Genomic DNA, 24,635 nt, shown 5'->3' with positions numbered 1-24,635 from the left:
CGGGAGGCTGAGGCAGGAGAATGGCGTCAATCCGGGAGGCGGAGCTTGCAGTGAGCTGAGATCCGGCCACTGCACTCCAGCCTGGGCGACAGAGCGAGATTCCGTCTCAAAAAAAAAAAAAAAAAAGAAACTAAAAATAATGCAACTATTTGTCTCTCTACCTGTCTACCTGTGACCTGGAAGTCCGCGCCCTCCTTCAAGTTGTCCCCGCCTTTCTGGTCGGAACCAATGTACTTCTTACATATATTCACTGATGTCTCATGTCTCCCTAAAAGGTATAAAACCAATCTATACCCCAACCACCTTGGCCACATGTCGTCAGGACTTCCTGAGGCTGTGTCACAGGCATGCTTCCTCAACCTTGGCAAAATAAACTTTTTTTTTTTTTTTGAGACGGAGTCTTGCTCTTCGTCCAGTCTGGAGTGCAGTGGCGGGTTCTCGGCTCACTGCAAGCTCCGCCCCTCGGGTTCAAGTGATTCTCCCGCGGGAGCCCTCAAGGTAGCTAGCATTACAGGCACCGGCCACCACGCCCAGCTAATTTTTGTATTTTTAGTACAGACGAGGTTTCACTATGTTGGATAGAATTCCTCCATTTCTTCCATCTGCAGGGCACTCACCTGGTCCATCAACTCATCTGAATTATGCCGGTATATTTTCCCCCATGCTCACTGCCTCCTCATTAACCCAGGAGTCTGTTCTCCAGTGTGCAACCAGATAGGTCCAATGAAGATCTGGGTTAGACCACCTCTTTCCCCGTCCAAGCATCCCAGAACCTCCAAAACAGATGCTCAGCTTTTCAGGCAACCACATTACAGGCCTGAATCTTGACCCTTGGCTTTTTGTTCCTATGAGAAAGAATGGATGCCTGCTGTACATAGGTCCAAACTCAGCCATACCTCAAAGCATTTCACAGACTGGTTCCTAAAATAGCTTTCTACACCTGTTTCCATTGGTTGCCAGAAATAAGAACACTTCCATTAATCCCTGGCTGGCACTCAGGACTCTGAGCTTGGTGTATCCACAGGTTCCCCACTCCCAAGAACTGGGAAAACATCAAGTGAACATTCAAGACACCATAATCTCAGACAACACACAGGTAGTGTCAGGTTCAGGGAGAGACCGGGACACTTTCTCTTTCCCTGTGTTGGCACCATAAGCATTTTCAGTCTTCATATCCCATGAAAAGAAGAAGGCAACTGTGACCAGCTCCAGCTGATCAAACCTTTGCTGATCCCTACACAACCATAAAGCCAGGGGCCCTGGGCTAACTGATTAACCGATTTCAATTCTCAATGCTCCTTCTTACCATCTGTGACCTTGAATGAAGACTGCCACTTCTCCGTGCCTCATTCTCCTCATCATCCTCATTCCAGTCTGTTCTCTGAGAGGCTTTTGGAAACTGTTAAAGTCCTACCAAGGACGTAACCCTCTTTCTGTTCACAACCCTCCATACATCCCAGGACACTCAGACTGAAGGCACAACCCCTAAGACAGATGTGACTCTGGCTCATGTTCAGGTTTTACTTTTTGAGAGACGGGGTCTCACTATGTTGCCCAGGCTGGTCTTAAGCTTCTGGACTTACATGATCATGACACAACATGGTTAATAGGTTCTGAGAAGTTCATGGCTCAGATGCACCTCTAAGCCTTTGCACCTGTTGGTTCCTCCACCTGTATTAGTCTTCCTGGGGCTAAGTCTGTAATACACAGCATTTACCTGAGCTAGGTCCCTCAGTGTAGCTGCTGCCATCAACTGTGGGTGGAGCAGGCATCACTCCACGCAGTGCCTGTGAGCCTCAGGCCTGCCACTTGGGAGCAGAGATGACTCCTCCTCTTGTGCCTTCTCAGTCCCAACCGAGTACTCCCTGGCCTGACAAGCATGCCCAGAAAGCCCTCATCCTGGGCCTTGCAACTAGTGCCTTCTGGGAAAAGTATTTCCCAGAGCTCTCAGTCAACAATGGTGGGATCCTCCAAGACCAAGCAGAATGCAGACCATGTGACACTCTGAGGGCTGCTGGAAAGCCCTATTCACACCTCAAGGGAGGAAGGCTATTGATTCCTTGTAAAAGCATCAAATAGGTATCACATCAGACTCTAGAAAGCTCATCCTGCCCCCAGAGAATAAAAATACTATTTGAGATGCTCCTAAACTTTACTTATCTAAGTGGCCATATCATTGGCATCATTCAGACTTACAATGTGTGCACCCAGAGCTGAGAATATTAAGTATTGATTGCTCTTTAAATTCATGTAGACTGAATCATTATAGTCAGTTTAGTCAGTTTCATTGTTTTGTTGGGAACAAAAGAAAATTCTCCATAAGACATAATGACAGGATGCTACAAAAAACAGTGAGAAAACATGAATAAGACTTAATATTTGCTACCATAACAGAGTGGCTATAGTCAAAATAATTTAATCATACATTTAAAAATAAAAGAGTATAATTGGATTGTTTATAATATGAAGGATAAATGTTGAGGTGGTGGAGACCCCATTTACCCTATGTGATTATAACGTATGGCATGGCTACATCAAAGTATCTCATGTAATCTTCAAATACATACACTACCATATACCCACAAAAAATAAAAATAAAGGCCAGACACCGTGGCTCACGCTTGTAATCCAAACACTTTGGGAGCCCAAGGCGGGCGGATCACCTGAGGTCAGGAGTTCGAGACCAGTCTGGCCAACATGGAGAAACTGCATCTCTACTGAAAGTACAAAATGATCCAGGCGTGGTGGTGCATGCCTCTAATACCAGCTACTCGGGAGGCTGAGGTAGGAGAATCACTTGAACCCTGCAGATGGAGGTCACGGTAAGCTGACATCATGCCATTGCACTCCAGTCTGGGCAACAAGAGCGAGACTCTGTCTCAAAAAATAATAAAAAATAAATAAATAAATTGCTGGGCATGGTGGCTTATGCCTGTAATCTCAGCACCTTGGGAGGTGAAGTCAGACAGATCACGAGGTCAGGAGTTGAAGATCAGCCTGACCAATATGGTGAAACCACGTCTCTATTAAATATACAAAAATTAGCCCAGTGTGGTGGCAGGCACCTGCAGTCCCAGCTACTCGAGAGGCTGAGGCAGAAGTATCACCTGAACTCGGGAGGCTGAGGTTGCAATGAGTTGAGATCGTGCCACTGCACTCCAGCCTGGGTGACAGAGCTAGAATCCTTCTCAAAAATAAATAAATAAATAAATAAATAAATAAATAAATAAATAAAATAATAATAAAGATCTAATGAAAGGGAAATAGACAGATGTTGGTACACCCTGAAGCAGGTAGTGAAGCTGGCAGTTGGCCACTGGTTCCCACAGAAAATTGTTCTACTGATGCTAGCAAACCCCAGAATTGGGGCTCAATCCAGGAAGGTTCTTGGCTTCATAAAGGAAATAATTCAAGAGCAAGCCAACAGTGTAAAGTGAAGGCAAAGCAAGTTTATGAGAGCAACAGAGTACAGGAAAATGGCTGCTCCACAGACAGAGCAGGGCTACTCCACAGGCAAAGTAGCACCCGTGGATTGTTGGCTACCTATATTTACAGCTACTCGTTAATTATGTGCTAAATAAGAGGTGGGTTATTCATGTATTTTATAGAAAAAGACGGGGGGGGCGGGGGCGGGGGGAGTTCCCAGAACCAGGGGTTCCTTCTCTTTTAAATTACATGCATTGCCATAGCATTTGTAAACTGTCGTGGTGCTGGTGGAGTTGTCTTTTAGCATGCTAATTCATTAGAATGAGCATATAATAAGCAATGAGGGTAACTAGAGTTCATGTTCATTGCCATCTTAGTTTTACTGCTTTCAGCTGGTTTCTTTATTGCATCCTGTTTTGACCAGATCCTGTTTCATCATGAGCAGGGTCATGACCAGTGCTTAGAAAACAAGTCCTGATGATCTATGTCACTATGAGGATCACTATGTCAATATGTTTCTTAATCCACATGCTAAGGTGTACTCAATTTCCTTATCACACTGACATCTGTCTCAAAGGAAGAGCAACTTAACCAATGCCACTGTGGTACACATCAGCGGCTACAACTTTCACAATTAAAGCACAGGTAAAAAAAGGCCATCTGAATGATAGCATAAACATGGCATCTGAGCTCCAAAATTTCATCTACTTACAAGAAAGTGGTTATTATTTTCCAGTGATTGCAGGAATAGTTTCACATTGGGAACTGGGATTATCTCAGAATAAATGTTTTTATTTTATTTTTATTTTTTGAAACAGGGTCTCACTGTGTTGCCCAGGCTGGAGTGCAGTGGTGTGATCTCAGTTCACTGTAACCTCTGCCTCCCAGGTTCAAGTGATTCTCCTGTCTCAGCCTCCTGAGTGAGTAGCTGGGATTAAAAGCATGTGCCATCACCCCTCGCTAAGTTTTGTATTTTTAGTACAGATGGGGATTCACCATGTTGGCCAGGTTGGTCTCAAACTCCTGACCTCAAGTGAACCGCCCACCTGGGCCTCCCAAAGTGCTGGGATTACATGTGTGAGCCACCGCGCCTGGCCTCAGAATCAATTACAGGTGCGGTGGCTCATAGTTCAGGCCTGTAATCCCAGCACTTTGGGAGGCCAAGGCAGGCAGATCACTTGAGGCCAGGAGTTTGAGATGAACCTAACACGGCGAAACCCCATCTCTACTAAAAATTCAAAAAACAGCCAGGCATGGTGGCTCACACATGTAATCCCAGCTACGTGGGAGGCTGAGGTGGGAGAATCGCTTGAACCTGGGAGGTGGAGGTTGCAATCAGCCAAAATCACACCACTGCACTCCAATCTGGTCGACAGAGTCTTAAAAAAAAAAAAAAAAGTAAGCAGCAACTCAAATATCCATAAATGGATGAATGAATGAATGAATATACAATGACATTTCATGGCAGACTATACTTCTCAGCAATATAAAACAAATGAACAACTCATATATCTACATTGACATCAAAATAAGCATGATGCAGGAGAGCACCCAGGGATTATAAGAGGAAACACTTTATTACATCAGTCAGAAAATTCCAGAAAATGGAAAATTCTCTATTATATAGCAAAGTAAATCAATGGTTGTTTGGAAAGCAGAGAGAAAAACTTTATAAAGGCTCCAGGTAAATACAAAGGTGATAGATTAGATAAATTCATTATTGTGATCCTGATGATAGTTTCATGGGATTATAAGAAAATTCAAGACTTATTCTACAACTCAAATATGCATATTTTATTGGATGTCATTTATATCTTTATTTTATTTTTGAGACAAGGTCTCACTCTGTTGCCCAGGCTGAACTGCAGCATTGGGATCTTGGTTCACTGTAACCTCTGCCTCCCAGGCTCAAGCAATCCTCCCATGTAGCTATGACTAAGGTACATGACACCATGCCTGGCTATTTTTCCTAGAGACAAGGTTTTGCCATGTTCCCCATGCTGGTCTCAACTTCCTGGGCTCAAGGAATCTGTCTCCCTCAGCCTCCCATAGTGCTGGGAATACAGGCATGAGCCATGACGCTCAGCCTATACCTTATTACAGCTTTTATCATATAAGAGAAAAATACAGATTTGCCACTATTTTTGGTGACAGGTTTGGCAATTCTATATTGACGCTACCAATTCTTCTCATGCCCTAAGTGGGGAAACTAGCCTCCATAGAAGCAAATATTGATGTAACAAGAAGGTTATTTCTACCTGATTAAACTGGATCGCAGGCTGGTCACAAAGCTACATCACTGAACTGAGTTCTTTTTCCCTATCCTGTTCCTCCTGTTAATACAAGAGTTACTTTAAGGTGACCAGCCCAAAAGGTCACATGAATCCACAAAACCTTTAGATTATTTCCTCTGATCAAAGCTTAGCTACCCAACATTCATCATTATGGAAGTCCTGAGAGAATTTCTGTATCTGCTTATCCATCACAGACATAGTGACTGCATAACTGTGGACACTCCTTTAAAAGCCATACATTTCAGCCGAACACAGTGGCCCACACATGTAATCCCAGCACTTTGGAAGGCAGAGGTGAGCAGATCACCTGAGCTCAGTAGTTGAATTCGAGACCAGCCTGTGTAACATGGTGAAACTCGTCTCTACTAAAAATACAAAACATTAGCTGGGTGTGGTGGCATGCACCTGTCATTCTAGCTACTTGGGCGACTAAGGTGAGAGAATCGCTTGAACCCAGAAGGCACAGGTTGCAGTGAGCCAAGATGGCACAACGGCACTCCAGCCTGGGTGACAGAGTGAGACTGTATCTCAAAAAAAAAAAAAAGGTGCATTTCAAAAACTTTGTTGCTGTCCCCTCTGCTGACTATAAATGCAGTAACTAAGTAACCATAAAATTATAATTTCACCCTGTAACCTTACAACCTGTGATGTTGCTCTATAGAATTCTGGATATCAGGGCACATGTGTGCCTTGTAAGATCTGCTGAACAGAGTTCCTTCAACAGTATTGAGCACAATGCAATATACCTCATAAGATAAAATTTTGTCGTGTTAAAAAAAAATCACCAATCTTTCAGTGTGGTATTGACATTAAAATTAAAAAACCACCAGAGGTTGTTATAAAACCTGTCCTGTACCCAGCTGACCTATGAACCCACAATCTGTAGTATCCATGCTACAGATAAAAGACCACAAAGCCCTGAAGTCCTCCTTTGGAGGCCTTGGGCAGCTATGCAAAAAGGCCACAAGTGGAGAAAGCTACATTCTGCATTCATGCAGTCCCCTGAGCCACACAGTTTAGCTATGCTGTCCTTCAAGGTAGCAGGACCCAGGCCGGAGTGCAGTGGCATGATCTCGGCTCGCTTCAACCTCCACCTCCCAGGGTTCAAACAATTCTCCTGCCTCAGTCTCCTGAGTAGTTGGGACTACAGGTGTGCCACAATGCCTGGTTAATTTTTGTATTTTTCGAAGAGACAGGGTTTCCCCATATTGCCCAGGCTGGTCTCGAACTCCTGACCTTGTGATCCACCCACCTTGGCCTCCCAAAGTGCTGGGATTATGGGCATGAGCTACTGCGCTCAACCAAAATAGTCTATCTTTTCAAGTCAGTACAAGAGTCCTGTGGGACAAAAATGGGGAAGGTCTGTGGTGTAACTTAACAGAAAGAAATGAAAAAGCAAGAAGTGCTGAGGCTACTCAACAAATCCTTCTGTGACTAGATCAGGAATTAAAAATTAAAGAAATAAAAAAGCCCCAGCATGCTGACTCACACCATGCCTATAATACCAACACTTTGGGAAGCCAGGCAGAAGGATCACTCAAGATCAGCAGTTTGAGACCAGCCTGTGCAACACAGCAAGACCCTGTCTCTACAAAAAATATAAATTTAAAAACTTTGAAAAAAAGGCTGGGAGCAGTGACTCACACCTGTAATCCCAGCACTTTGGGAGGTCGAGGTGGACAGATCGCGAGGTTAGGAGTTCAAGATCAGCCTGACCAACATAGTGAAACCCCGTCTCTACTAAAAATACAAAAGTTAGCTGGGCGTGGTGGTGGGTGCCTGTAATCCCAGTTACTCAGGACGCTGAGACAGGAGAATCACTTGAACCTGGGAGGCAGAGGTTGCAGTGAGCCGGGATCACACCACTGCACTCCAGCCTGGGCGACAGTGAGACTTTGTCTCAAAAACAAACAAACAAACAAAAAAACCAAAAAACGAACAAACAAACAAACAAACAAAAAAACTTAAAAATTCCTCGTGAATGGGATACAATACAATTCCTCATGAATGGGTACTTCTAGAATACGAAATAGGTGAATGATGCAATGTGGGCACCTACCAAGTAGCTGAGGTGTAATGGCTTTTGCCAGAGAAGTGGCAGTCACATAAATCTAGCAAGGTAACAGGGCATACTAAAAAATATAGTACAGATGCCACATGCCTGGAGTTTTTTCAATCTGGGCACATGGCACCCTCAAAGGATCTCCTCTCATGTTACACAGAAAAGCATAATTGGCAGAGCACTGGCTCAAACCTAGAATCTCAGCACTTTGGGAAGCGGAGGTGTACAGATTGCTTGACCTCAGGAGTTCAATTCTGGCCTGGGAAACACGGTAAAACCCCATCTCTACTAATACAAGAAAATAGCCAGGCATGGTGGTGCACGCCTGTGGACCCAGCTACATGGAGACTAAGATTGGAGGATCACTTGAGCCTAGGGGGCGGAGGATGCAGTGAGCTATGATCGCAGCACTGCACTCCAGCATGGGTGATGGAGTGAGACCCTCTCCAAAAAAATGAAAAATTAACATTCCCTATACATCTACAGTGTTTTTCTCATCTCAGTGTTCTAGGATCCAATGAGAAGGCACAATGCTTTTTTGCAAACATTACACTCAAAAGGCATTTCCATAGTGACAGCTCTCCTGTGAGTTACGAAGCCAGACTTCTGGATAAATGTCCTATATTTGTCACACTTGTAAGGCCTTCATTCAGTGTTAACTATAATCCTGAAGGAATACAGAGGTGTGGCTACAAAACTGCTGAATTTATTTTACTTGTAAGGACTCTTCTCTAGTGTGAACTCTCCAACGTCCAAGGAGAGCAGACTTTCGGGTAAACATTTTCCACATTTGCTGCAATCACAAGATCTTACTCAGGTGTGTACTCTCCTGTATTTACTGAGACTGGACTCACTGCACTCACAAGGCCTTTCTTTCATGAACTCTCTGATGGTAACGAAGTGAAGAGCTTTTTCTAAATTTTTTTTCACATTCACTACACCCATAAGGCTTTTCTCCAGTGTGAACTCTCCTGTGATTAGTGAGACTGGAGATTTCAGCAAAAGATTTCCCACATTCACTGCACTCATAAGGCTTCTGACCAGTGTGAACTCTCTTATGAACATGGAATGTAGAGCTGTGGGTAAATGACTTCCCGCAATCATTGCATTCATAAGGCCTTTCTCCAGTGTGAACCCTCTGGTGTGCAATGAGTTGGTAGTTGTGCCTAAAAAATTTCTGACAAGCCTCACACGCATAGGGCTTTTCTCCACCATGAATTCTCTGGTGTGCAAGGAGGTGAGACTTCCTCTTAAATAATGTTCCATATTCCCTACACACAGAAGGCCTTTTTCTAATATGACCAAGCTTGTGTTGAATGAGGTTACTCTTGTGATTAAAACACCTTCCACATTCTCCACACTTACAAGGTCTTTCTGTGAACTCGCTGATGACTCCTAACGTGCCCTTTTTCATTGTAAGATTTCCCACATTCTCCACACTCATAAGGTCTTTCTCCAGTGTGAATGCGCTGATGGCTCCTGAGGTGCCCCTTTGAAATATAAGATTTCCCACATTCTCCACACTGGTAAGGTCTTACTTCAGCGTGAATGCGCTGATGGTAAGCAAGGCTGCGCTTCTGACTAAAAGATTTCTCACATTCTCCACACTCGTAAGGTCTCTCTCTAGTGTGAAGGCGTTGATGGTTCCTAAGGTTCTGGTTTGAACTAAGAGATTTCAAACATTCTCCACACTCAAAAGGTCTTTCTTCAGCGTGAACTGGTTGATAACGTCTAAGATATACTTCTAAGCTAAAGTATTTCCCACATTATTCACACCCATAAGGTGAACAGGACAGGGATTTTCACAACGCTTTTCCATACAGTGTCTGGAATCTATAGATAACATAACCGGTTCATTCAGGGGTTGATCTTTAACCAGACCCAGGGTATGGCGCCAGCTGTCTGCCTGTGGATTTCATTTCTGCCTTTTAGTTTTTACTTCTTTCTTTGGAGGCAGAAATTGGGCATAAAACAGTATGGGGGTGGTCTTCTCCCTTAACAGCACAAATGCTTAATTAACTTTTCTTTTGAGACAGGGTCTGTTGCCCAGGCTGGAGTGCAGAGGCGCAGGTATAGCTCAGTGCAGCCTGGACCACCTGGGCTCAACCATTCCTGCCACCTCAGCCTCCCAAAATTTGGGATTATAAGCGCGCGCCACTGTGCGGGGTCAGGACTCCTCCCTGAGAGCCCAGGAGATGGAGCTGGGCTTTCCCTTCCGAAGAGCCGCAGGGGATCGCTCTTTTTACCATGTTGGAACCTGGGGAACTACAGTACCCAGAAAGCTCTGCGTCAAATGACAGCACGGCAGAGCCAGTGAGAGCTCAGATTGAAGGCGCTTCCGTATGCGCACGTACGGCAGAGGCGGGACTCCCGGCGCCCTTAGCGGCCATTTCGATTGGCTTTAGGTGTGTTTGTGGAATGAGAGGCCTGGGAGCGCTGTGGAGGGACCGTTGTGGTGAATGGATCCAGAAGGTCGAGAGTCGTTCTTCTCTGCACAGACGTAACTCTGCAGCTCTTTAAGGGCGCCCGCGGCTCTCAACCCAGCTTACCCCACGTGGTCCCATGGCGGCCCCCGCTCTGAGGTTCCCGGTTCAGGTAATTGTGACGCCTTCCGTGCTCTGCGGTCACCTCGTAGTCACACAAGTCCTAAAGCAGCGAGGGAGCGGCACCTGCTCACGGCTCTGCAACCCGGACCTGGCGTCGGGACACTGAGACGCTCTCGGAAGGGATCCCTGTTTCAGACACCGGTGGGATGCGGTGGGGAGAACGACAGGTACAGGGAGGGGCGAGGGCAATGGCCTGGAGATGGACGGATCCGGGAGGATGGAACCTGGGGTCCACAGGCGCCTGTAGGGAACAACCTGTGAGGCGGAACTCCTCCTGGAAAAGCAAAGAGGCTGGGGGCTGTGAAATCATTGCGAGGACACTAGAAATATGGAGAATTTCCAAGAAAGAAGGGACTGGATCAAAGTCCGGGCTTTTAAAGTTCCCCAAGGCCAAATAAAGAACAGAGTAGAGAGAGGATGACGTTGGGGCCCTTTGAGACCGAATCCTTGTAGATCACATTTTGTGCTGAGACACGCAGGTCAGACAACAGTCCAAGGTCACCTGGCTCCATGCACACAAAAGCGTTCAGGGAGGCCTGAGCTTACCAGATCCTATCAGGGACACAGTCCTGTAAAGTCAGCCTCTCCCCTCAGGCCCTTAGGGCTGTAGAAGCATTTAAGGAAGGCATACAAGAAAGTGGAGGGTGTGGCCGGGTGCGGTGGCCCACTCCTGTAATCCCAGCACTTTGGGTAGCCTAGGCCGGCGGATCACCTGAGGTGTTAGAGACTAGCCTGAGCAACCATGAAGAAACTCCGTCTCTACTAAAAATACAAAATTAGCCAGGCGTGGTGGCGCATGCCTGTAATCCCAGCTACTTGGGAAGCTGAGGTAGGAGACTCGCTTGAACCTGGGAGACGTAGGTTTCCGTGAGCCAAGATCGCGCCATTGCACTCCAGCCTGGGCAACCAGAGCGAAACTCCGTCTCAAAAAAACTAAAGAAAGAAAGAAAGTGGAGGGTGTTCTACTCCCTCACTGGTCCTGACTTCTATCCACATGTTCTCTAGCTTGTGGTGGCCTGGGTCTTTTTAAAAATTTACTTTAATATGGCCGGGCGCGGTGGCTCACGCCTGTAATCCCAGCACTTTGGGAGGCCGAGGCGGGCAGATCACGAGGTCAGGCGATCGAGACTATCCTGGCTAACATGGTGAAACCCCGTCTCTACTAAAAATACAAAAAATTAGCTGGTGGCGGGCGCCTGTAGTCCCAGCTACTGGGGATGCTGAGGCAGGAGAATTGCGTGAACCCGGGAGGCGGACCTTGCAGTGAGCCGAGATCACGCCACAGCACTCCAGCCTGGGCCACAGTGGGAGACTCTGTCTCAAAAAATAAATAAGTAAATGAATTAATTTTTTAAACTTTTTTGCGACAGGTTCTCACTCTGTCGCCCAGGCTGGAGTGCAGTGCCGTGATCTCTGCCCACTGCAGCCTCGACTTCCCTGGTTCAGCCTCCTGAGTAGCTGGGGCTGCAGACGTGCAGTACCATGCCCGGCTAAATTTTTATTTTTATATTTTATTTATTTTTATTTTTAAGTAGAGGCGGTGTTTCTCTGTGTTGTCCCGGCTAGCCTCAAACTTATGGGATCAAGCGATCCACCCACCTTGGCCACCCAAAGTGCTGAGCTTACAGGCGTGAGCTAGCACACCTGGCCCTGGGACTCTTAAGTGGTGTTTTTTCAGACATTTGATCTGGGAACCTTGGAGAAACCTGAAGGCCAAGGTCCTAACTCCATGACACGTTGTATGGAGGTATTCCCATTCCAGTGAACCTGTGTAAATACACTTAGAAGGTTAACCCTGTATTTTGTGCCAGGAAGCAAAATCCTTAGAGGTAAGACTGATGACAGCGGGAAGTTGATGTTACTGAAGTTCTGTTTGGCTCCACACTGGAGAACAGAATGTGGAGTTGAGGGAGGAGGAAGGAAGATCAACGCTGAGGCTAATTCCATAATCCAGGTGAGGGTTAATGAACAATTCATGGCTAAGAAGATGTGGCTGGATTCACTATTCACATTTTGCAAAGGGGAAGCTAGATTTTAATATGATGGTAAATGTGTGAAAGAGAGGTTTCAGGTATGACCCCATAGTTTTTGGTCTTAGCAGCTGTACTGATAGAGGCTGTATCAGCTGAGATGAGCAAATTGACAGTAGGCATAACATTCACTGGGGTTATAAGGAGGGTTGTTAAGAATCTGAGATGATTCAGAGACCAGTAAGTAGAGGCAACAAGTCAGTAATGTCCACATAGGTTGGGATATCTGGAAACGAACTGATATTGGGGCCATGCAATATATAGAAATGAACGTGTGGACTAAGGTGAGTTAGCCAAGGGTCACGTTTAGGAGGGCACACTTCAGATTAATGTGGTAAATCTTTTAGCGGGCCAGGAAGCAGTGATTACAGACTGAGGACTGGATTCCTTGCTTGGATCCCTAGCTGACATTATTGTCATTCATAAACACAGAACAGGGAGATAAGTGACAAGGAAGGTAAGATGTATCTGACAGCATACTTTGTCAGGGGACATGGACTTCCATGGAGATAATAGACATGACATGCATTCAGAAGTATAGGAGTAATTGAGGGAAGGTGACACTTAGACTGCAGTTGGTGCTTATTTCCCATTATATGCACTTGCCAAGATTGTGACACAACTATGTTGGTGCCTGGGGAGTTTCATTCACCATGGAGTATATGGTGAGGAGGAAATATGCTCATCTGTGACAGTCACTCGGCCTGGTATGGACGACCAGTGGGGCTTGGCTTTAAATGGTGTTAGGTGAAAACAGGAAGGTCATAATTACTGAGGGATCAGCAAGTGTGGCACAGAAGTGGAATAGCGCCACCGATATCTGAAGTCATGCATAGTTCTGCGTCGCTATGGAGCCGTGCAAGGAGGCCTTCATAGAATCATTTGAGACTACCACTTCTTTTAGGATCCAATAGAAATGGAATTCTGTGGTGATACTGGATCCTGTTTGAGTTGGCCAAGCATAGTCTGGATGGTGTCAGCCATGATGTCATGTGAGCCCAAAAATGAAGGCCCAGTGTGGTTTGCCACTTGGATATCTGGCGATATTGGTATGTCCTCAAATGACCTGAGTGTAAATTTCCTTCCCACTCTACTCTACCGTCTTTTTGTTTTGTTTTGAGACGGAGTCTTGCTGTGTCACCTAGGCTGGAGTGCAGTGGCACAATCTCGGTTCACTGCAACCTCCGCCTCCCAGGTTCAAGCAATCCTCCTGGTTCAGCTTCCCAAGTAGCTGGAATTATAGGCACCCGCCACCAAGCCTAGCTAATTTTTTTGTATTTTTAGTAGAGATGGGATTTTGCCATGTTGGTCAGGCTGGTCTCGAACTCCTGACCTCATGATCGGCCTGCCTCGGCCTCCCAAAGTGGTGGGATTACAGATGTGAGCCACCACGCCCAGTCCTCTATTATCTTAAGTAATGTATCATAGCCTAAGAAATCTTTCCATCAGTGTGACCAGGTAGAGTTCCTGATTATTATACTTTGTAGTGTGTTTCAATTCCATTTCTATAACCAGAGTTATATTAAGAAGCCAGTGGCATCCTCCTGAGGGAATTAGGCTATTACACCCTTTTCATCTTAGAAAGCTTGCATTATACAATTCCTGGTTACTCTCTCTTATCCACAGTGAAACCCCTCTGTGGTGAGTGGTGTCCCTCTTACCAGTTTGTGAATATCTTTTATTTTTAAACTGCTGTTAATGGCATCTGTCAAGTATCAGTTGTCATTTTGCCCCTTTACAATATAACTCTAGCGGGAGATTTCCACCCACACTAGTAGAAGAAAAAGGAGGGCATTAATACTTCAAGTTGTTTAAAGGCTAGAGAGGCCAGTGCTGTGTGGCAGTCAGCTGGGGATGGACATGGATATGTACCTGGGAAGTCTAAAGAATGTGCTTTCAGAGAGGGTATCTCTGCTGTGCTGAAGGTGCCACATTGGGCTCTCCATGACCTTGGCCATTCTAGGGGAAGTGCCTGTCAGGAGGGGGTGAACTTTATGTCACAGCCAACACATAAATACCTATTTGTTCACCTAATTATTGTTGGTGGCTATACCCCATGACCAGTGGGCCTAGTTTCTGCTATGATTTGAGGACCTTGAGAGGATGTGTGAGAGTAGATGTGTGGGAGAGAGGGATTGTGGTACCTCAGCATAGGGGCCGTTTGCAGTTTCATCTGTCAACATCATAACAGGGCACAGTGACTTTTGAAGACGTGGCTGTGAACTTTACCCAGGAGGAATGGAATCTCCTTAGTGAGGCTCAGAGATGCCTGTACCGTGATGTGATGCTGGAGAACCTGGCACTTATATCCTCCCTGGGTAAGTTGCCCACACTCACCCCATGACCTGAGCTAGTCTCCGTCTTTCCCCCTCTTTTTCTATTGGCAAAACTTTCTCATGTCAGGAGCATGGACACAGCTTCCTACTTCAGTTCTGTGGGTAATTTCTTGGTTGGTAGGACTGAGGTATGCATACTGCCCTGCTCCTTTCTTGGAGCAGCCCCAACAGCTGCTAGTGAGCTCCCAGGGAGCTGTAGGCTCCCAGGGAAGAATTCAGAGTCAGAAGTCTCACAGATATCTTAATGCAGGCTATCTTGTTTGTCCTGTGGATGTTTGTATGATTTCATCCAGATTTCAGGTTCAGGATCTCATTCATTCCTCTACCTGCTATTTCTTCATGCCTCCCTGTGCCAGGAATTGTCTTCATTGACATTGTCACTGCCTACATAGACTATAGAGTGTTCTTGAAATACCCTCCTTAGAAATTCTCTTCGTAGGTCTGGTGCGGTGGCTCATGCCTATAATTTCCGCACTCGGGGAAGCCAAGACAGGTGGATTACTTGAGGCCAGGAGTTTGAGAACAGCCTGGCCGACACGGTGAAACTGTCTCTACTGAAAATATAAAAATTAGCCAGGCATGGTGGCGCACGCTTGTAATCCTGGCTATTTGGGAGGCTAAGGTGGGAGGATTGCTTGAACCCGGGAGGCAGAGGTTGCAGTGAGCCGAGATTGTGCCACTGTGCTCCAGCCTGAGCAACAGAGCAAGACTCTGTCTCAAAAAAACAGAAATTTTATAATATTTAGTTTCTTGTCTGCTGTCATGTGCTGAACTGTTCTAAGCCAGTGTTGGCTGTTTCTGTGTTCTTTCTTTCCCTTTGTTCTTACATCATGTATTTCTCTTGTACTTGGTTATCTTGGTGGTGGGATCATCTTCTGTGGTCAGAAGATGCAAATGAATCCCACCTCAGCATTATGGGTTGTGAGTCCCTGCAGAATAGCATCCTAGAACAGTGGGGCATGATGTCAGAGTTTTATTCAAATCATGCCAGAAACCTATTCTAGTTCAGTAGTATTTTTGGGTCCAGACAAGTAGGCACATATGATTTCTGTATCGTCTTTTCTCCTTCATTCTTGTTTTTGGTTTTGTTTGTTTTTTGAGACAGGATCTTGGTCTGTTGCCCAGGCTGGAGTGAAGTAGCTTGATCTCGGCTCACTGCAACCTCTGCCCCCCGGGCTGAAGCAATTCTCCTGCCTCAGCCTCCTGAGAAGCTGGGAATACAGGTGCATGCCACTATGCCCAGCTAATTTTTTTTTTTTTGAGACAGAGTCTCACTTTGTTGCCCAGGGTGGAGTGCAGTGGTGTGATCTTGGCTCACTGCAACCTCCGCCTCCTGGGTTCAAGCAATTCTTCTGCCTCAGCCTCCCGGGTAGCTGGGACTGCAGGCGCGTGCCACCATGCCTGGCTAATTTTTGTATTTTTAGTAGATACGGAGTTTCACCATATTGGCCAGGCTGGTCTCAAACTCCTGACCTCATGATCCGCCCGCCTCAGCCTCCCACAGTGCTGGGATTACAGGCATGATCCATTGCGCCTGGCCTTCTCCATTCTTTTTTTTTTTTTGAGACAGAGTTTCACTCTTGTGGTCCAGACTGGAGTGCAATGGTGCCATCTCGGCTCACTGCAACCTCTGTCTCCCAGGCTCAAGCGATTCTCCTGCCCTCAGCCTCCTGAGTACCTGGGATTATAGTCATGTGCCACCATGCCCAGGTAATATTTTGTATTTTTAGTAGAGACAGGGTTTCTACATGTTGGTCAGGCTGGTCTTGAATTCCTGACCTCAGGTGATCTGCCCACCTTGGCCTCCCAAAGTGCTGGGATTACAGGTGTGACCCACGGTGCCCGGCCCTTTTCTTCCCTGTTCCCTCTCCTCTCCTCTCTTTTCTTTTCTTTTCTGAGACAGGTTCTCACACTGTCACTTGCTGTTACCTGGAGTGCAGTGGTGTGAATATAGCTCACTGCAGCCTCAACCTCCTGGGCTCAAGTGATCCTCCAGCCTCAGTCTCCTGAGTAGGTGAGACTACAGGTGCACGCCATCACACCTGGCTATGTTTGCAGAGAGGAGGTTTTGCTGTGTTGCCCGGGATGGTCTCAATCTCCTGAACTTGAGCAATCCCTTTGCCTTAGCCTCCCAAAGTGCTGGGATTACAGGCTTGAGTCACCACACTTGACCCTTTTAAAAATAATTTCTGTAGTGATGGGGTCTCACCATATTTCCCAGGCTGGTCTTGGATTTCTAGGCTCAGGTGATCTTCCTACGTTGGGATTACAGCTGTGAGCCACTGCTCCTGGTCTCTTCCCCATTGTTAAGAGCATCAGAATTGTCAGTTGTACCCTTTTTTTTTTTTAATGCTTTGTACATGAGCTTGTAGTCTGATATTTAGTCCCCCAAATAATCTTCATGTCTCTGGACCCCACATCTTAATTTTACTCACATCTTCATCTGCAGTGGTTTCCAGTATTAGCATACAGGTTTTGTGTTAGCAAATGGTACACTTTGTTAAACTGACGTCGAGCAGTAGCTGCTGTGTTGTGCTCCTGTTTTCCTTGGCCTGGACAAATCCCTCTCTACAGCACTCACATGTCATGAGGATGTAAAGTTCTGCAGATGAGTGGTTTGCAGATGCAGGAATTGTAAACCCTGCCTTTACTCCCTGTGTTACATACATGGTTGTGTCCTTTACGTTATGAGGCCTCCTACATTCTGTGACCTTTAGAGTCCAGTAATAATAAATAGCACCATCTTCCACCTGAAGCCAACGTTCTGTTCCTCCAAGTATTTCCTTGGAGTAATTCCTCAGTTTGTCAGATACACTTGTGGGTGGTCTGTGCCTTCCCAGCAGAGTTAACATGTACTTCACCAGCATTTTCTTGCTTTCAGGTTGTTGGTGTGGAGTGGAAGATGAGGAGGCACCTTCTAAGCAGAGTATATATATACAAAGAGAGACTCAGGTCAGGATTCCTATGGCAGGTGTGTCTCTTAAGAAGGCCCACCCCTGTGAGATGTGCGGCCCTATCTTAGGAGACATTCTGCACATGGGAGATCATCAGGGAACACATCCCAGGCAGAAACTGCACAGCTGTGAGGCCTGGGGGAATAAACTGTATGACAGTGGAAACTTTCATCAACACCACAATGAGTACATTGGAGAGAAACCCTACAGAGGCAGTGTTAAGGAAGCATTGTTTGTGAAGAGGTGTAAGTTCCATGTGTCAGAGGAGTCATCTGTCTTCAGTCAGAGTGGGAAAGACTTTTTGCTCAGGTCAGGATTACTCCAGAAAGAGGCCACTCACAGTGGGGAGAAGTCAAACAGAAAAACCGAGTGTGTGTCTCCCTTTCATGGGGGAAAGACTCATTACAGCTGTGGAGGATGCATGAAACATTTTAGCACCAAACATATACTCAGTCAGCACCAGAGACTGCTCCCTAGAGAAGAATGTTACGTGTGGTGTGAATATGGGAAATCCTTTAGCAAATACAATGGCTTCAGTAATCATCAAGGAGTTCACGCTAGAGAAAAACCTTATACATGTGGGATATGTGGGAAATTATTTAACAGTAAGTCCCACCTCCTTGTTCACCAGAGAATTCACACTGGAGAGAAGCCGTATGAATGTGAGGTTTGTCGGAAATTTTTTAGGCACAAGTACCACCTCATTGCACACCAGAGAGTTCACACTGGAGAAAGGCCATATGAATGCAGTGATTGTGGAAGGTCATTTACCCATAGCTCTACATTTCGTGTTCATAAGAGAGTTCACACTGGTCAGAAGCCTTATGAGTGCAGTGAATGTGGGAAATCTTTTGCTGAAAGCTCCAGTCTCACTAAACACAGGAGAGTTCACACTGGAGAAAAGCCTTATGGGTGTAGTGAATGTGAAAAAAAATTTAGGCAAATCTCTTCACTTCGTCATCATCAGAGAGTTCACAAAAGAAAGGCCTTATGAGTGCAGTGAGTCCAGTCTCAGTAAATACAGGAGAGTACACACCTGAGTAAGATCCTGTGATTGTAGCAAATGTGGAAAATGTTTACCCGAAGGTCTGCTCTCCTCGGACATTGGAGAGTTCACACTAGAGAAGAGTCCTTACAAGTAAAATAAATTCAGCAGTTTTGTAGCCACACCTCTGTATTCCTTCAGGATTATAGTTAACACTGAATGAAGGCCTTACTAGTGTGACAAATATAGGACATTTATCCAGAAGTCTGGCTTCATAATTCACAGGAGAACTGTCGTGGGAAGATTGCTTGAACCTGCGAGGCAGAGGTTGCAGTGAGCCGAGATCGCAACACTGCAGTCTAGCCTGGGTGACAGAGACCCTGTCTCTGTCTAAAATAAAGACATAAATGATGTCCAATAAAGTATGCGTATTTGAGCTGTAGGATAAGTCTTGATAAGCCTTGAATTTTCTTTTTTTTTTTGGAGACAGAGTCTCACTCTGTCGCCCAGGCTGGAGTACAGTGGCGTGATCGCAGCTCACCGGAAGCTCCGCCTCCTGGGTTCACGCCATTCTGCCTCAGCCTCCCAAGTAGGTGGGACTACAGGCACCTGCTATTTTTAGTAGAGACGGGGTGTCACCCTGTTAGCCAGGATGTTCTCGATCTCCTGACCTTGTGATCTGCCCGCCTCAGCCTCCCAAAGTTCTGCAATTACAGGTGTGAGCCACTGCTCCTGGCTTGAATTTTCTTATAGTCCCATGAAATCATCATCAGAGTCACAATAATGAATTTAATCTATCACCTTTGTATTTACATGGAGGCTTTATAAAGTTTTTCTCTCTGCTCTCCAGACAACCATTGATTTACTCTGCTTTATAATAGAGTACTTTCCATTTTCTGGAATTTTCTGACTGATGTAATAAAGTGTTTCCTCTTATAATTCCTGGGTGGCGTCCTGCATCATGCTTATTTTGGTATCAATGTAGACATATGAGTTCATTTGTTTTATATTGCTGAGAAGTATAGTCTGCCATGATATGTCATTGTATATTCATTCATTCATTCATCCATTTATGGATATTTGAGTTGCTGCTTGCTTTTTTTTTGTTTTAAGACTCTGTCGACCAGGTTGGAGTGCAGTGGCATGATGTTGGCTGATTGATTGCAACCTCCACTTCCCAGGTTCAAGCGATTCTCCCACCTCAACCTCCCACATAGCTGGGATTACATGCGTGAACCACCATGCCCAGTTGTTTTTTTGTATTTTTGGAAGAGATGGGGTTTCGCCGTGTTAGCAGGTTCGTCTCAAACTCCTGGCCTCAAGTGATCTGCCTGCCTTGGCCTCCCAAAGTGCTAGATTACAGGCCTGAGCTGTGAGCCACCACACCTGTAACTGATTCTGAGGCTGGGCGTGGTGGCTCACACATGTAATCCCAGCACTTTGGGAGGCCAAGGTGGGCGGATCACTTGAGGTCAGGAGTTTGAGACTAGGTGGGCCAACATGGTGAAACCCCATCTCTACTAAAAATACAAAAATTAGCCAGGCGTGATGGCACATGCCTATAATCCCAGCTACTCACTCATGAAGCTGAGGCAGGAGAATTACTTGAACCCAGGCAGCAGAGGTTGCAGTGAGCTGAGATCACACCACTGCACTCCAGTCTGGGCGACAGACTCTGTCTCAAAAATAAATAAATAAATAAATAAATTTATTTTGAGATAATCCCAGTTCCCAGTGTGAAACTATTCCTGCAGTCACTGGAAAATAATAACTACTTGCTTGTAAGTAGATGATATTTTGGAGCTCAGATGCCGTGTTTATGCTATCATTCAGATGGCCTTTTTTACCTGTGCAGTAATTGTGAAAGTTGTAGCTGCTGATGTGTACCACGGTGGCATTGGTTAAGTTGCCCTTCCTTTGAGACAGATGTCAATGTGATAAAAGAAATTGAGGGCAGGGTGCGGTGGCTCAGGCCTGTAATCCCAGCACTTTGGGAGGCCGAGGCAGACGGATCACGAGGTCAGGAGATCGAGACCATCCTGGCTAACAAGGTGAAACCCCGTCTCTACGAAAAATACAAAAAATTAACCAGGGTAGTGGGGGGAGCCTGTAATCCCAGCTACTTGGGAGGTTGAGGCAGGAGAATGGCATGAACCCGGGAGGCGGAGCTTGCAGTGAGCCCAGATCCTGCCACTGCACTCAAACCTGGAGGACTCAGTGAAACTCAGTTAAAAAAAAAAAAAAAAAGTTCTAAGTTGCTAGCCAATGGGGACAAATACAGAATGTGAGGTCCCGTTTCAGCCTATGGAAACCGACACAGCAGTAGGGTGGACGCCTCCGGTTATAAATGACCCTGTCTCCTTAGTTTTGCGTACTCTAGTGGCAAAACTGCTAGCGAGTGTACCCTTTCTGCAGGAAGTAAAAATGGCCTTACTAAGTAAATTTGTGTTCAAGTGCTATTTCTTTACCGCACCAGAGAAAAAGCATTTCAAGCAATTTGGTGGCAATCCGTACAGGGACACATTCTCCTCTGGGGCGGTGTCCAGTCCTCTCTCATGGGGTAGCGCGCTCCCCTACCTCATTGCAATGTCGTCTAAGGGTAAGAAATTGAGACCCACCCAGTGTGACGAATAAATCCGTACTCTCAGCAATGGAAAAAACAAAAACAAAACTGGCCAGCAACCTAGCTTAAAGATCCTCACATAATGCCGCGACAACTGTGCACAGACCACGGAAGGAGAAGCTGCAGGAGCCGGTAAAGTATTTCCTTGGTGGGTGGTCGGGGACTAAGGAAAAAGCCGGGATGGTAAAGCATTCCTTGGTTAGGACATACCAAGGAGAGAAAAACCGCAGGGGTGGTAAAATATTCCTTAGGATGCCTTGGGAGGTCAGACAGAGGTGAGAAATCCCCAGTCGGGGGTTGAACCTCACACAAACCTCCGGTAGTAAGAAAAATATTCAGAACTCCCCTTTCCTTTTCAGAGGCAGAAACAATAGCTCCGCTCCTGCCGGTCCCTCCGCTAGGGGAGGGAAAAGCCGAGGAGAAAACAGCAGCATAGGTGGCTGGCAGAGACAAAGGAAAGACCAGCAGAAAAGAAAAACAAACTAGGAGAGGAAGTCAGAGAGAAAGAAAACAAAAACAGCAAGCGCAGAGCCAAACAGCTAGGCAGGCACGCCAAAGATTAAGTCCCTCTTCCCGAAAAGAGGTTGGGGACCGGCTCCGGGTGGAGGGCATAGGAGGTGAAAAGACGTAATTCTTGCAATTTGCCGCCGGCATATCTGTCAAGCTGCTCGGCCAATGACTGCCCGGCGCCCAGACTGCAGTCGCGAAAATCCCATTCAATCCAAGAAACTAAGTGTAAAAAGAAAAGGGGGTGGGGGAGTAAAAAGGGGAATCTGGGGAAAAAAAACAACAACAGGAAAAATAGCGCGGAGGCGGGGCCTGTGCGGTGGCCCAGCCCTGCTTGCGGCAGGAGCTGGAGAACTCAGGAGAACAAAGGGAAACGGGATGAGAGCGCGCGGAAAATAGAGTGCAAATTAGAGAGATAAATAGAAGGAAAGAGTGAGAGAAAGTGGAAGAGACAGAAATCAAAAAAAGACAAAGAAGGTGAAACTAGGAAAAAAAATAGTATAAAAGGAAGGCAGAAAGTTAAGACATGTTAGAGATTGTGAAAGTTGTAAGAAAAGCTATAAAAGGGAATTTATGCAATAAATATTGTATAATTTAAAAGTAGTTAGGCCTCCTGGATGTAAAATTATTATTAAACAGTTTATGTACAAGGTATGTAAGAAAAATAAAATCTACTTTTAATAAGATTACAAGGAGGCATAAGAATATGGATGTTTACCTACATTAAAGGTTAAAAAAATTTTTTTGTTTTAAAGGTTTAAGCAAGTTTTACAATGTTAATTGTAAAGGAAATTCTGTGTGTAAACATACTGGCTAAAGTTAAAAGGGTATCATCCAGTTTTTCTGTGAACTGGACATTAAAATTAAAGCATGACAGATTTTTCTTAAAGCACCAACCTGCTCTTTAACAAAAATTATAAAAAGAGTCTGTAAAAGCCTTACCTTAGAGTCAGACATTAAAATTAGATAGTGTCTATAAGATTTTATTAAAATTAAGTTTAACATTAATAGCACATTAATATAAAGATAAACTTTAACTTACCTGATATAAAATCATACAAAAAAAATTGTCAAATATACAATGGTATTTAGCTTTCTTAAGGCCCTAAGGTGGCCAGGTAAGTCACAAGACCCCTCATCCCCAAGGCCACAAAGGCCACAGTGAGCAAGGGCGGTGAAGGCCACAAGAAGGCCAAGACATTAAGGGGCAGGGCCGCAGCATCCCCTGGCCGGCGCTGAACAACAGTGGAGCAGAAGGCGTCACCATGCGGCCTAAAGCCCCAGAATATGCAGCAAAAATTACATACTTAATTTATCTTCCACTTTCCTTTCCCTCGGAACTAAAAGTCTTTTAGCACAGGTACCACCCCTAGAATTTCCAGTACACCAGCACCAGCCTGAAAACCACATCCTCATCAAAAGATAGAAAAAGCTCAAGCCAGCCTGGGAAGAACTCTATTTTACACCGGTAACCACTGAGACTGCCGTCCGCACAGCCGAAAAAGAAAAAATGGACCCACCATACTCAAGTCAAGAAAACATCTTCCTCTGAAAATTATGGGTTACTGTAGTAGGATCAAGCCCTACTAAGTTAAAGAAAGATTAATTTTCATACACCTTTTATATTGCTTTCTTTATTCTGTTACTAGCTCCTTTTTTATTAATGTAACTAAGTCTGACTCACCTCAGACTATTGCTTTTAATGCTTGCTGTCATACCTTGTAGAAATGTAAAAGATCAATAGCTAGCCTTTTCACACAAATATTTATGTCGCAGCCCTCTAATTGACACAGTTATCCCGAGCACTCATTGTTGTAATGACCTGCAGCCAGGACCGATTTTCTGCTCCTACCGCCTGGCAACCTTGTAGTAAATAAGACTACATCCCATAAACTACCCAAGAGCAAAGTTAGACTTCCACAAAAAGGTTTGTGCAGATCTAAAACCCCTCATCTATTTCACTAAAAGGACTACCCCTTCTGTCAGCCTTGTCAATATAACCCTGTCCTTCTCTTTATCACCACCTCCACCTTAACTAACTCTAGACCTGCCCTTAGTCACTTCTATGGTATAAAAATTAACATAAATAGGCTGGGCGTGGTGGCTCACGCCTGTAATCCCAGCACTTTCGGAGGCCGAGGCAGGTGGATCACCTAAGGTCAGGAGTTCGAGACCAGCCTGGCCAAGATGGTGAAACCCCGTCTCTACTAAAAATACAAAAATTAGCCAGGTGTGATGGTGGGCGCCTGTAATCCCAGCTACTCTGGAGGCTGAGACAGGAGAATCACTTGAACCTGGGAGGTGGAAGTTGCAGTGAGCAAAGATCATACCATTGCACTCCAGCCTGGGTAAAAGAGTGAAACTCTGTCTCAAAAAAAAAAAAAAAAAACAGAAAAAAGAAAAGAAAATTTCACTCTCCACAAAAGTTACAGGAAGATATGTATCAGCGAGTGTGAGTGGTCATAACATGGTTAATTTGAATAAGTCATTTTATGACTTCTAGGTGACACCCCACACACGTGTATTGATTCAGAATCACTGGACATCTTTCCAGCGAGAAGGGAATAAAATACTAATAACTGTGAAAATAAAATGTACTTACAAAACATGTTGTCATTAAGCAACATTTAGGGATTGAGATGTTTTACGTCCCTGATTATCTTGCTGTTGGTAATTTACAATCTTTTTATTCATGTAACTTAAGTATTTTTCCATTCACTAAATGGGACAGGAAGTTTTAACTCTTGCATTCAACACGTTAATGAAATAGTCCTGCAGCTCGCATTTGTAAATCATATTCCCAAAAGGATAA

General features: G+C 45.3%; 2 protein-coding genes across 3 annotated transcripts; one reads left to right on the top strand and one right to left on the bottom strand.

Moving 5' to 3' along the window:
• Nucleotides 1-7,649: 7,649 nt before the first annotated feature.
• Nucleotides 7,650-9,561, bottom strand: LOC105539426 (putative uncharacterized zinc finger protein 814). Its single transcript, XM_011979712.1, has one exon. The coding sequence runs from the start codon at nucleotides 9,224-9,226 to the stop codon at nucleotides 8,642-8,644; it is 585 nt and encodes a 194-aa protein (XP_011835102.1). The 5' UTR covers nucleotides 9,227-9,561; the 3' UTR covers nucleotides 7,650-8,641.
• Nucleotides 9,562-9,658: 97 nt separating this feature from the next.
• ZNF552 (zinc finger protein 552) lies at nucleotides 9,659-19,135 on the top strand. 2 transcript variants are annotated; one of them, XM_011979714.1, is made up of 3 exons: nucleotides 9,659-10,555; nucleotides 14,610-14,736; nucleotides 17,636-19,135. In XM_011979714.1, exons 1-3 carry the CDS (start codon nucleotides 10,535-10,537, stop codon nucleotides 18,700-18,702), a joined length of 1,215 nt encoding a protein of 404 aa, XP_011835104.1. In that variant the 5' UTR covers nucleotides 9,659-10,534; the 3' UTR covers nucleotides 18,703-19,135. The 2 variants fall into 2 exon arrangements, with proteins under 2 accessions (XP_011835104.1, XP_011835103.1); XM_011979713.1 differs by having other exon boundaries at nucleotides 9,890-10,377.
• The last annotated feature ends 5,500 nt before the right edge of the window (nucleotides 19,136-24,635 follow it).

This window comes from Mandrillus leucophaeus, unplaced genomic scaffold (assembly GCF_000951045.1).
Source record: "Mandrillus leucophaeus isolate KB7577 unplaced genomic scaffold, Mleu.le_1.0 Scaffold205, whole genome shotgun sequence".
In the NCBI taxonomy this organism is placed as follows: Eukaryota; Metazoa; Chordata; class Mammalia; order Primates; family Cercopithecidae; genus Mandrillus; species Mandrillus leucophaeus.
The sequence above is the reverse complement of the archived record's forward strand: the minus strand, read 5'-3'. Positions and strand labels throughout refer to the sequence as shown.

What these genes read in the sequence shown, in the direction of transcription:
- LOC105539426 (XM_011979712.1), bottom strand. Translation starts at nt 9,226, where the DNA reads ATGAGTGTGGAGAATGTGGGAAATCTTACAATGAAAAAGGGCACGTTA.
- ZNF552 (XM_011979713.1), top strand. Translation starts at nt 10,345, where the DNA reads ATGGCGGCCCCCGCTCTGAGGTTCCCGGTTCAG. An exon ending in CTCTGAGGTTCCCGGTTCAG is followed by an intron (nt 10,378 to 14,609) that starts GTAATTGTGACG and finishes ACATCATAACAG; the next exon opens with GGCACAGTGACTTTTGAAGA. An exon ending in GGCACTTATATCCTCCCTGG is followed by an intron (nt 14,737 to 17,635) that starts GTAAGTTGCCCA and finishes TCTTGCTTTCAG; the next exon opens with GTTGTTGGTGTGGAGTGGAA.